General features: G+C 40.3%; 1 protein-coding gene across 5 annotated transcripts in view; it reads left to right on the top strand.

The window, feature by feature from the left end:
• Positions 1-12450, top strand: part of ulk2 (unc-51 like autophagy activating kinase 2) — a 115509-nt gene that overhangs the window by 85553 nt on the left and 17506 nt on the right. For all 5 annotated transcript variants that reach the window (XM_078548189.1, XM_078548187.1, XM_078548184.1 and 2 more), the window contains 4 exons: positions 5073-5210; positions 9352-9497; positions 10880-10960; positions 12102-12373. In XM_078548189.1, coding sequence (XP_078404315.1) covers positions 5073-5210; positions 9352-9497; positions 10880-10960; positions 12102-12373 — 637 coding nt within the window. The remainder of the gene's footprint in view (positions 1-5072; positions 5211-9351; positions 9498-10879; positions 10961-12101; positions 12374-12450) is intronic.

Genomic DNA, 12450 nt, shown 5'->3' with positions numbered 1-12450 from the left:
TAAATTAATGCAAGTGAGTTATGTTTTAACTCCCTTGATGGCTCAATGGTTAAATACACCAGCTGGTGTGGTACAGATCAGAAAGGTCCAGTTTTAATATTTGGTCTGTGTTTCGCTGATTTCTAGGACATCAACTTAGCACTAAATTCAGTCAAAAAGTACCATTGTTCTCCAAAGGAAAATGTATATGTGTGTGTGGATGTTGTTGTGAATTATTATGTGTCTCTCAGTAAGTCGCTTGCCTATGTATGATAACTGTACTCCAATTGAATAGCCATTTAACAGAGATAATGAAGATCTACCAGTGCACATGGAACTTGACTGCAGTAGAGATTGGGGTAGACGGGCGAAAAAAAAATTGTTGTTGCTGTCTTGTAGGTGATTTTATGTCGTGCATATTGATAAGTATTCATTTGTAAGTGAAATATTAATTTGAAGGCTGCAAAAGACAGAATTTCAAGTTACTCCATTTCCCTGCATCAACACCTTTATTTAGCAATACAAAAAAATCTAAATTTAGTTGAGGGGGAAAACTGCTTCAGCGCTCTATTCAGTGGTAACTATAAGGTCACATTTTTCATAAATATGTACATGATGTACATTGCTGATGAGAAAGTGCAATTGAAGATTGAGAAGGTGCTGACTGTTCTAGTTTTTTTTGTGTATGTAAGATAATGCAGTTTTTCTTCCTTTAAGAATCCACTGGAACCACATCCCTGTGGCACAATGGGTTGGTGTATCAATGCAGTACGCCACGGAGTAATGGGATACGTGTTCATGGCGGTGAGTTCCCAGTTTATGGCCAAGTTATTGGGAAGGTGCCAAACAAAGGAGCTTCCCTACAATAAGGGAGGGAAAAAATTAGTGAGTGAGTGGACTGCACTGCGCCTACACCTCTCCTAGCAGCTAATTACAGAGCAGTGGAGAGATCTGGAAGAATGATGCCTACCCACCTTTTTGGCCAGGGAATGATAAAATGTTTGGAAGAACACTTAAATGGGGGGGGGAATCGAAAAAAAAGTTTGTTTACATTGCTGCCTAGCCCAGAAACTCGGGTTTTACTTTTTGAGCTTTTGTCACAGACTTCTGCCAACGGCTTTAACCACTGTGGATTACAAACAGAGCACTTGATTTTTACTGGATCATTGGACACCTGTTTATTGCACAGTTGCACCCAAGTCTATTATTAAGGAATGTGTATGTGTTCGCCCCAGTCAGCTGTGGATTTGGGACAGTGCAGAAGAGGTTTACAAGAAAATGGTTCCGGGGATGAGAAACATCAGTTATTAAGGTAGATTGAAGAAGTTGGGACTGTTTGCCTTGGAGAAGAAAAGGCTGAGGCGAGATTTGACAAAAGTATTCAAAATCATGAGGGGCCTGGACAGTGTAGATAGGAGGAAACTGTTCACTCGTGAAAGGATCGGGAACGAGAAGGCGACAGATTTAAAATAATTAGCAAAAGAAGCATAAGCACGCAGCAAGTGCTGAGGGACTGGCATGCACTGCCTGTGAGTGTGGTGGAGGTTCAGTCAAGGCATTCTAGAGGGAATTAGATGATTATTTGAAAATAAACAATGTGCAGGATTACAGGGAGAAGGCAGGAGAAAGGCAGTAGCTGAAAGGCTCATTCAGAGAGCCAGTGCAGACATGATGGGCCAAATGGCCTCCCCTGCACTGTAACAATTCTGTGGTTCTGTTCCAAATTTTATTCAACTTTGTTAGTCTGCTTAGCGAGTGGCCAGTGGTTTATGCAGAATAAGCACTTGGTGACATTATAACTCATAAGCATGAGTGGCAGACTGAGTAGTTTGTTTTGATACTGTGTGTTTTTTCTAAAGAGGAGTTTTAGGTTTTCTTCTTTGTTTGACCTTCGGACTGACTGAGCAACACAGATGAATTTTCATAGTTGCATTTCAATAACAATCATTCTTATGCCATTGCTTCATTTAAAATCCACAATTATGGAAATGGCATTGGAATTAATTGGTATATGTTTGTAAATAAAAAGAATTAAAGTTAGGTTTGCAGTGAAAGTGCTACATTTGACCTCCATTTCTCTTGCATAGGAATATTAGTAGGGTCATGAGTAAGCTGGTCAGCCCCTCAAGCCTGTTCTATGATTCAATCAAATTATACCTGATCTGTATCTCCACTTCATTTTACTTGCCTTTGCTCCATATCACTTGACACCCTGAATCTAACAAAAATCTGTCGATCTCAGTCTTGAAAATTTCAGTTGGCCCCAACACCCACAGCCTTTTGGGGAAAAGAATCAACCCAAGTCTCAACAAATTTCCCTTTTAGAAAACCCTTCACGCTTTTCCAGTTTTGGGAGTTTAAAAACAGCAAGTGTCCCTACTGGAGATCTGTATGTGACAACCTTCTGATGTGGATGTAAGCTGAAGATAGAATTATGCCCATCTTGGTCAAATAGTCAGCTACCACTTGGTGTGACAAATAAAGCATGGCCACTCGAGCAAGGTACTGACTTCTCTTGAATCAACCCAGCCTCAGTCACTGTTGTAAGGGGAGGCTGTAGCTTTCATTTATAAAGGTCTGCCTCAGGAAAGGAAGTTGTGCATTCAGTTTTCCAGGGCTATAATTTAAATAGATTAACTATTTCATTGAAACAATCTCCTTTATTGCACTTCATTTTCTGCTAAGAGTAGAATCCTGTTTTACTTGGGGCTCTAATTAGATTTTAATATTTTTCGAGACTTTGCTTTTCCTATTCTCCTTTTCTAAAGGTGCTGAATATTGCTTGGGTAGGGTTTCATGGACACTGGCTGAGCTCCAAGTACTCTACCCAAATGACCATTCTATCAATGTGTGATTGTTGAGTGTGAAGGGTGTCTGTTATCATCCAGGGTTCACATGCATACTCTGCAGCAGGGGTCAGTGGCAGGAATTGAGTCTGAGTTTTGTCCTTCCACCCAAGAAATGCCCAGGTATGCTGAGGCAAATTCTACCTCCGCCACTGTTGCCACCCTCTAACAGTAAGAGCGCAGACTTGAAATATTAGAGATTGAACCTGAAGATTTGTTGTTTATCTGGCATTTAACCGCTACATAGGAACATAAGAGCAAGGAGTAGGCCATTTGGCCCATCGAGCCTGCTTCACCATTCGATTAGATCATGGTTGATCATCTACCTCAACACCATTTTCCCGCGCAAACCCGTTATCCCTTTATGTGATTAGTATCCAGAAATCTGTCGATTTCTGTCTTCAACATGCTCAGTGACTGAGCTTTCACTGCCCTTGGTTACAACACATGAGGATCCCTGTTTTCAAAGGCTTCTTGTTTAACCATTCTGTACATATGTTTTGGTAAATGACTTGCTCTTGTCAATTTGTTCAGCATAGCATAAATGCTGCTTCTCATCTTGTTTTATCATAAACAGCTCGGGCATGGTGGTGCATGTATAAGTTAATAGGACATGGCTCTTGCCCTGTGCAATTAATTTCTTGTGGAATGTTGCAGAGGCATGTGGCCTGTAATAGTGACTCCGCACCACTCCCATATTCTCCCGAGATTTATATTCGGTAGATTACCGCTCTTCTCAGCCAAGGAGTGGTCTCGGTGGATTTATAGAGAAAAGCATTTTAACTGCATGGATATACTTTGCCTGCCACTGTCGTTCTAACATAATACAGAAAGATGTTCCAGTTATTTTCTTGCCTTTTATTAGGTGGAATTACTCATGAACTATATTACCAATTCATGCACATCTCTCAGTAAGAGTCATTTAAAGTGTATTTCTTACACTAACTTGTTCTTCATTTTGGTAACTGTGAAATACTACATGGATGTCAACCGTCAGTTCATTTTTTTGTTCTCCCCAGCCCGCATTGTGCAGCATGGCTATGATGCTCTTCTTCATCCAGGTGTCAAAAATATAGAAGAATTGAAATAATTATGATCACACCCCTCCCTCACAAAAAGAATGTCTTCTTTTAGATTTTACACTTGAAAGTCTAAATGTTATTTAGTAAGCAGGATGTTCTGTAAGGGCTGGTTACAATGTTCTGTAAACTTCAAATGTTATAAGTAGAATTTGAGAAATAGAAAGTACTTGATTTCTCAAACGATGCTGAAATTTAAGTCTGCATAATTTATGGTGGAGCGAGGGATCAATGACCAACAGTACTCCCCATGAGTACACATGGTTCAGGATGATCTGAAGTAATCATTAACCATTTGCACTCTGGATATGCAAATAATTCAGCCAGCCTTTCTATTTGGCTAGAGAAGGGTTAACTTGAGCAACCTTTTTTTTTACTGTTCTTTTGGCTGCAGCTAGTGTTTTCATTAAGTCCTTAGAAAGTCAATTGAGAAGGATCTCTCCGTGCCAAGCTGAAGGCAAATAAGACTTTGTAGCAGGGGTATTTTTACAGGGGTCATTAAGTTAAACTGAATACGAGGAACTGAACGTCAACAGTCAATCAGACATGTTTATCAACATAAGCTGCTGCCTTTCAGAAACACCCCTGCGACGAACCATATTTGCCTTGAACTGTGTTACTGGCTTCAGTTTTCTTTTATCTTTACTGTCTTACTTTTTTGTCTTACTTCATTGTGATGTTGATCACCACCTTTTGATTCTGGTATACCATTTGGTACTGCCTTGGAACAGAGCGTTCCCAGTGACGTTGCCTGTATTTGTTTTCTTGGAACTTCTAGGGTTTATGTAATCTGATACAGCTGGGTGGGGGAAGAGAAAGGGAAGGTTGTGTAAATGTTTTTTTTCAAATTTAGAGCAGAGCTTCATATCTAGTTAACACCCACTCTTTCATTAAAGTTGGACTTCATTACTTACTTAGTTCACCCAGACAAAGTTGAAAGGAAGTTTGTGGGAGTTTTGTGCGATCAGTAGTTATATTTCAAGTGGAGCATTGTTTACAAGAGAGTATCAGAGCTGTTGCTGATTCCTGCTAGCCAGGTTGATGTCGCATAACAGCTGCTCAAGATATTTTTAAATACTTCATATTTTAATAGCCAGATAATGGTGCAGATACATCGAGGAGCTTTAACTCCTGCCTCATGGCCAGCTGTTGTGTGCTTTGACTTCAGGCAGTGTCCACCTCCAGTATCCCCTCGTACTGAGTCGGCTCCGATTCCCGTCCCTACGCAGATTCGAAACTACCAGCGGATTGAGCAGAACCTACATGTCACGTCCAGCCATAACACTAATCCCTATGGGTCACCCAGGTATGTTATTTATTTGTATTCAATGTACTTCAGTGTGTAATGCTAACATGCTTGTAATAAATTTAACTGTTTAAAGAATATGACTGCGTTTTCACAATCTCTGTCATGCCTTCCCAAATTTATTATCAGCAATTGTTTTTAAATTTCTAGGTTTCCACTTGACCTAGTACTAGACAGACTACGATGGTATATGTATGATTCTCAATGCTGTGTTCTATGATATGGGTGGGGCTTAAGCAGAATAACCGTATATGCTTCTTCCACTTAATCCGTTCCTGTCTGAGCATCTTTAACTATTTTTGTCATGATTTAATACTCTTGACAAATTTCTGTCAGATAGAGAAGCTGTTTTCCAGTTTCAAGACAAGACACAATTATAAGATTAGCTAAATGCTGAGGCTTTATTCGGATTGATGGGATGTTTGCTCATGCATTAACTAATGCTGCAACATAAATGGAATGATTCAATTTGCAGCATAACACTTGAATTAAGAGGATGCTACTGGAGCCTGAGAGAGATTTCTGCATTCATTTGTACCGGAGCATCTGTGTGATGTTGCTTTTGGCGCCAGTGCGCTAGTGTGCCGGGGTACTGGGGACCAAAGTTTCAAGCTGATCCACAGATTTGTGTAATGTGGGGACACGCACAATTCTGCTCTTGCCCCTTTTGTGTTCTTCCTGGTTCTGATGTTGAGTTGAAATTGTGTTGGTGTTGAAGTCATCGTCTCCTTATCTGGAGCTTGCAGGTCACTGTGCTACGACTAAAATATGCCAAACGAATGGATGACCTTGAGCTAACAGCCTGGATTGAGTCACAGGGGTGAATGGGTCGGAAGCTGGCAAGGCTTCAAGCCAGAAATAAGTGGATGGGAGGCAGGGCAGGAGATGTGTAGGATTGTAGGGAGGTGAACACACTGATGAGCTATTTTATAGTGTAATCTTTGCCTTTTTCTGAAATGCACTAACTGAAAGGGGGGATGTTCTGACTGGTTTCTGCTTAAGGTTTGGAATCTGCCCATGCTGACCATGTGATTGATACTACATGCCAAGCTTGAGTCGACGGTTAACAATGGAGGCACTCCACAAACCATTGCACATACAGTGTCTTATAGACACAACTTTTTTAAAATATATAGCCACACCAGTTTTTTATTTTTAAAATTCTAGTATGTTGCCTTTTCTCGAAGTGTGACTGCTGGATTGAAGGCATCCTCCAATTGCAACATAGTTATCCAGATGCAGCATTTGAACCTCATTTGAGATTTGTAATTGGTCACTTTTTTTAAATGGGTAAATGTGCTTCCTGTAGCTTAGAACATGATTGTGTACCACAGAGGTTTCACAAAGTGCTGGAAATGGACTGTTGAAATATTGGAAATGAAGATTTCAGGGGGTTTTGTGTTGAGTAGCATTGGATGGAATGACTAAAACCCCTCCATGTTCCCTTTGTTTGTGTTGATACAACATTGAATTCGTACTCTGTATGGCATATATTAAACAATTTACATAGAATTTTAAATTATTTCAGAGAATGGCCTCCTTCTGTGCTGTAACCATTCAGCCCGTCAAGTCTGTGCTGGCTCTCTGAAAGAGCAGTTTAGCTAATCCCGCTACCCAACCTTTTCCCCACAGCCTGCAAATGCTTTCCCTTCTTCCCCCACCACCCTTTCAAGCAAGGCATTCCAGATTGCAACTACTCACTGCATGGTTTTTTTCATGTCTCCTTTGATTCTTTTGGCAACCACTTTAAATCTGTGTCCTCTGGTTCTTGACCCTATCACCAATGCGACCAGTTTCTCTCTTTCTACTCTGTCCAGACCCCTCATTTTGAACACCTCCATCAAATCTCCTCTCAAGCTTTTCTCCTCTAAAGAGAACATCACCAGCTTCTCCAACCTATACACCTAACCCAAGCCCCACATCCCTAGAGTTATTCTCAGAAATTCTTCCTGCACCCTTTCTAAAGCTTTCATTTCCTTCTTAAAGCATGGTGCCCAGAATTGGTGCTCCAGTTGAGGCCAAACCAGAGTTTTACAAAGGTTCAGCATTTGTTCGTTCCTTGCTTTTGTACTCCATTTTTGAAACTCTTTATTGGGATGTGGCATCACTGGTAAGGCGAGCATTTGTTGCCCACCCCTAATTATCCTTGAGATAGTGAGCCGCTAAGTGCCTCTATTTGTAAAAGCCAGTATCCCATATGCTTTTTTAACCACTTTCTCAATCTGCCCTGCCACCTTCAATGATTTGTGCACATATCTCCAGGACTCTGTGTTCCTGTACCCACTTTCGAATTGTGCCCTTTATTTTATATTGCCTCTGCTCATACTTCCCACCAAAATAATCACTTCACACTTATCTATGTTAAATTTCATCTGCCAGCATTACACCAGCCTGCCTATGTCCTCTTGAAGTCCTTTATTACCCTCCTCCAAGTTCTCTACACTTTAGCTTTTGTCTTCTGCAAATTTTGAAATTGTGCCTTGTGCACGCAAGCTCCGGTCATTAATAAAGCAGTGGTCCTAGCCTGGACCCTTGGGAATCAATGCTGTATACCTTCCTCCCATCCAAAAAGCAACTGTTCACCAGTACCCTTTACTGTCCCTCAGCCAATTTCACATCCATGTGGTTTTTGGTAGCTTTGTTTGCTTGGGTGTTTTTAGTTTAACTGCAGTTTAAACAATGAAAAAGTGACCTTAGTAGGGATTAATTCTTTCTTTTTGTAGTTTGGCACAGTCTAACACACTTAGATTTTCTATGCAGTGGAGTAATATCTGTTCACTTGAAGTTTCTCCATATATTGAATTCCCCATCTGATTCATGCTTTTTAAAGGAGCTGCAAGCAGAAGCTTGCCGTGGTAAGAAAGAAAAGCAATGAATGGCTTAGCCTCCAGCAAGGTTAAAGAGGAGCTGGGAGTGTATGACTACTGATCATTCGTCCTCTAGACACAAATTGGTTTCTGTCACAGGAAAGAAAGCCCAAAGAAAAGGCAAAACATGTATTTTAATATATGAAGAGAGAAAATTAATCATAACAAGTTTTCATGTTAAATGGGGCAGCATTGTATGAATAAGTGACAATTGTGGGAAAAGTCTCTCACACCCAGCAGCAGTAAACCATAAAGACGGAAAGTGGTCATAACAATGGAGCTTGTATGTTATGCCACCTGAAGGTCAGTTTCAGGGTTTTTTTTACTGCAAGCCCATACTAGAACCAGTTACCAATCCACTAAATGTGTGGTGAAAATAGAACAAATCATCTGTTAGCATATAACTTACTGAAAAGATCATTTCAAGGAAAGATTTATTTCACTAAAGTGTGTTAAGTATGTGGCATGAGTGGTGGGATAAGAAATTTATTTGATGTTGAGAAGGAGTTAGGTTTTTAACTACAAAATAGAATTCAGATTTATTAAAATTGCACCAAAGGAAAGCTTAGACAGTTGGGCCAGATAATCTTCTCTCCAAGAAGGTTCAATTATCTGTGCTAAGTTATCGCATCTATGTTGTAATGGCAGTGCAGTTCAGTGCTTCAAGACTAGGATGTAGAAAATTAGCCTGGACTCCCTTCGTTTATTCCTCCCTAGTATTTCTTACTATAAACTGTAATTCTATAAACAACAAGAAGGGCTGGAATAGGTTGAACTGTGATGCTGACACATATCTGAGCTCACGCATAAAGAACGATTACCCGAATGAGACCCTGAGGGCTTTGAACATGTGTGGAATACTGATCTAAGAATAATTGCTACCTTTAAAATTCTCATCCATTTTCAAATCCCTCTGTGGTTTTGCCACTCCCTTTCTCTGTTACCTCCTCCAACCCTTTGAGATTTCTGCTTCCCTCCAACTCTAGCCTCTTGCATAACCCTGATTTTAATTGGCAGCCATGTGTTCAACTGCCTAGCCCTAAGCTCTGGGATTTCTTCCCTACTTCTCTACTTTGCTTTCCTCCTTTAAGATGCTCCTTAAAACCTACCCCATGCCAAGCTTTTGGTCAGCTGTCCTAAGGTTTCTTTATGCAGCTCAGTGCTGAATTTTGTTTTATAATGCCCCCCTGTGAAGCCCCTTGTGACGTTTAATGACAGGCACTATATAAATGCATGTTGTTCTCTGCTCATTGTTTTGTTTATGAACTTTTCAGATCTGGAATGGTGAAGAGGTCGAACACAAGCCCAGTAGGTTTTATGAAGCCAACATCTGGGTCACCAGTTGCAGCAGATGCACCACAAAATCCAGGCCGCAGACTCTCCACTGGATCCTCCCGGCCTTATTCTCCTTCACCTCTGGGTGTGTAACTGGAATGAATGTGTCTTTTTTTTCAGTTGTTTATATATATATATATATATACAGCACAAACTACATGAAAGACAACACTTGCCCTGCATCAGCACCTCACATCACAAAAGAGAATGACATTGAAACAGGGGTAATCTTTTCAGCTCTTTGATCATGACTGATCTGTACCTCAACTTAATTTATCTGCCTTTGCTCCATATTCCTCAATAGCCTCACCTAACAAAAATCTGTTGATCTTAAGTCCTCAAAATTTCAATTTCAGTTGACCCAGTTTTGGCGGCCTCTTGGGTAACAAGTTTTGTTGTGTGAGGAAGTGCTTCCTGATTTCTCAAATGTGACCTATCCATCACAATTCCATGCTGATTCTCTTTGATCAACTGACAACTGTTCAAGTGCTCAGTCATTGTCTCTGATCAATTCCAGTAACTTTCATGCACTAGTTAAATTAACATTTCACAGAATCACAGAATTGTTATGCTGTAGAAGGAGTCCATTCAGCCTAGTGTGTTTGCACCAGCTCTCTGAGCATTTTAACTTAGCGCCAATCTCCTGCCTTTTCCCTGTAACCCTGCACATTGTTTCTATTTAAATAATCATCCAATGCTCTCTTGAATGCCTCAATCGAACCTGCCTCCACTACACTTCCAGGCAGTGCATTCCAAACCCTAACTACTCGCTGTGTGAAAAAGTTTTTCTCACCTCGCATTTGCTTCTTTTGCAAAAACACTTTAAAACTGTGCCCTCTGGTTCTTGATCCGGTTACGAGTGGGAACAGTTTCTCCCTATCTACTCTGTCCAGACCCCTCATGATTTTGAAAGCTTCTATCAAGTCCCCTCTTACCTCTTAGCCTTCTCTCCAAGGAAAATAGTCACAACTTCTCCAATCTTTTCTCATAACTGAAGTGTCTCATTCCTGGAACCATTCTCGTAAATCTCTTCTGCAATCTCTCCAGTGCGTTCACATCTTTTCTACAGTGTGGCGCCCAGAACTGTACACAATACCCCAGCTGAGATCTAACTAGTGTCTTTATAAGTTCATCAAAACCTCCCTGCTCTTATACTCCATGCCCCTATTTAATGAAGCCTAGAATTTTGTATGCATTAGAAATAGCGCTCTCTACCTGTCCTGCCACCTTTAATGACTTATGTACATATACACAGATTTGTAGTCATCTGCTTTCTCTTTCCCTCCCTGCTTAAATAATTAATGACATTTGCAATTTTCCAGTCATAAGAACATAAGAAATAGAATGTTAGTTTTAATCAGTCTTCACAAGTAAATTTGAATGCTTGGTGGAGCTGCAGTAATGGTAAAATGAATTGCTTTTGAAATTGTCTGGATGTAAATTGCCAACTATCCCATGTTTCTGCAGTTGGGACTATCCCTGAACAACTTAGTCATTGCTGCTGTGGTTTACCTCAGGGACACGAATCAAGGTCCAGGACCCCATCCGGTGAGCATTATTGGATGTAGGAGTCAAAATTCCTCATATCTTTTGGACTGTGCATTATCATGTAAAAAGGATATTGGAGCAAGTCTCTGTTCCAATGTGTTGCTGACTACTTGCTTTAGGGATGAAATTCAAACTAATCAGGAGGTGAAACAAGATGGAAGCGAGAAGTCCTGAATTTTCTGAAGTTCTGTACAGATGTTTGCAGACTGGATGCAAAGCCATTCGTGCCAGAATGCAGCATGACGAGCTTATATAGGCAAAACTTAATATAAACCATAGGAGGAAACATGACAGAAGTGTAACTGAAAACATATCAGTATAAAGGCAGATAATGCAGATAGGTCTGCACATGCATCCTTTGATTTTTTTTGTCAAATTTAAGATGCAGAAAGATGTGCTAGTTATTTCACATTCATGCCCTCAGCTGTCTAGGCTCTTGAGACAATTCCGCCTCTCAGCTTTTCCACCTCTCTTGTCTCCTTTATAGCACTCTTTAAAACCTCAATGGGCTGAATGGCCTACTCCTGCTCCTATGTTTTTATGCCCCTACCTGTTTTCCTAATAATTCCTTATGTGGCTCAATATAAAATTTCGTCTGATAATTGTGAAGAAGTTGGGATCTTTTAGCACATTAATGGTGCTATATGAATACAAGTTGTTGCACATTGTAGAATGTTAAATAATGTGCCCAGTGTATGAAATAAGCCATTTTTTTGCCTTCAGCATTTTGGGAGAAAGTAATTTGCTCAATTTGTAACTATGTTTGGGCAATTATTTTTATTATGTGTAAAGTATTATTTTGTGGGATTACTTCTTTCTTATGGCTAACTATAATCTATTTTGTTTGGATCATTTGCACTGAACAGTTTATTTTTGGTATATAAATGAATTCAAGAAACAGCCTGGCTGTTGTTTGATGTTGGAACCTATCATTGTTTTTACTGATATTTCTCCATGGCTATTGTGATTAAAGGATATATTATGATCTGCAGCAAGGTGAATGCATCCATAGCACAGTGCATTAGATTCAAAGGAAGGAATGTAGCTTGTAGTTTTGCAAATGTTATATCTATAGAGGTTTGTTTTGATATTTCTTTCCCTCGACTTTGTGAGACTGATGTCAGAATATTGCTGTTTCCAGGTTCACCTTCTCCTCAGACTCACTTCTTGGGTGCGAGACTCCAGAGTGCCCCAACCCTTACTGACATCTACCAGGGCAAACAGAAACTACGTAAGCAGCATTCGGACCCAGTCTGTCCTCCATCAGCAGGGTACGGATGTAGCCATTCTCCACAGCCTAGCAGACCAATCAGCCTTGGTACTTCCCCCACAAAGCACATGGGAACATCTCCACGGAGTTCAGATTGGCTGCATAAAACTCCATTGCCCACCATCATTGGATCGCCAACAAAGGTATGTAAATATGTGCTGATTATACTCGTTATTTCCATAGAATGGAAATGTAATTTCTCAGCTTTATTTTGGACGGT

Source organism: Cetorhinus maximus, chromosome 9 (genome assembly GCF_964194155.1).
Source record: "Cetorhinus maximus chromosome 9, sCetMax3.hap1.1, whole genome shotgun sequence".
Classification (NCBI taxonomy): domain Eukaryota; kingdom Metazoa; phylum Chordata; class Chondrichthyes; order Lamniformes; family Cetorhinidae; genus Cetorhinus; species Cetorhinus maximus.
Note: the sequence above shows the minus strand (reverse complement) of the source record. Positions and strands in the feature narration are given on the sequence as shown.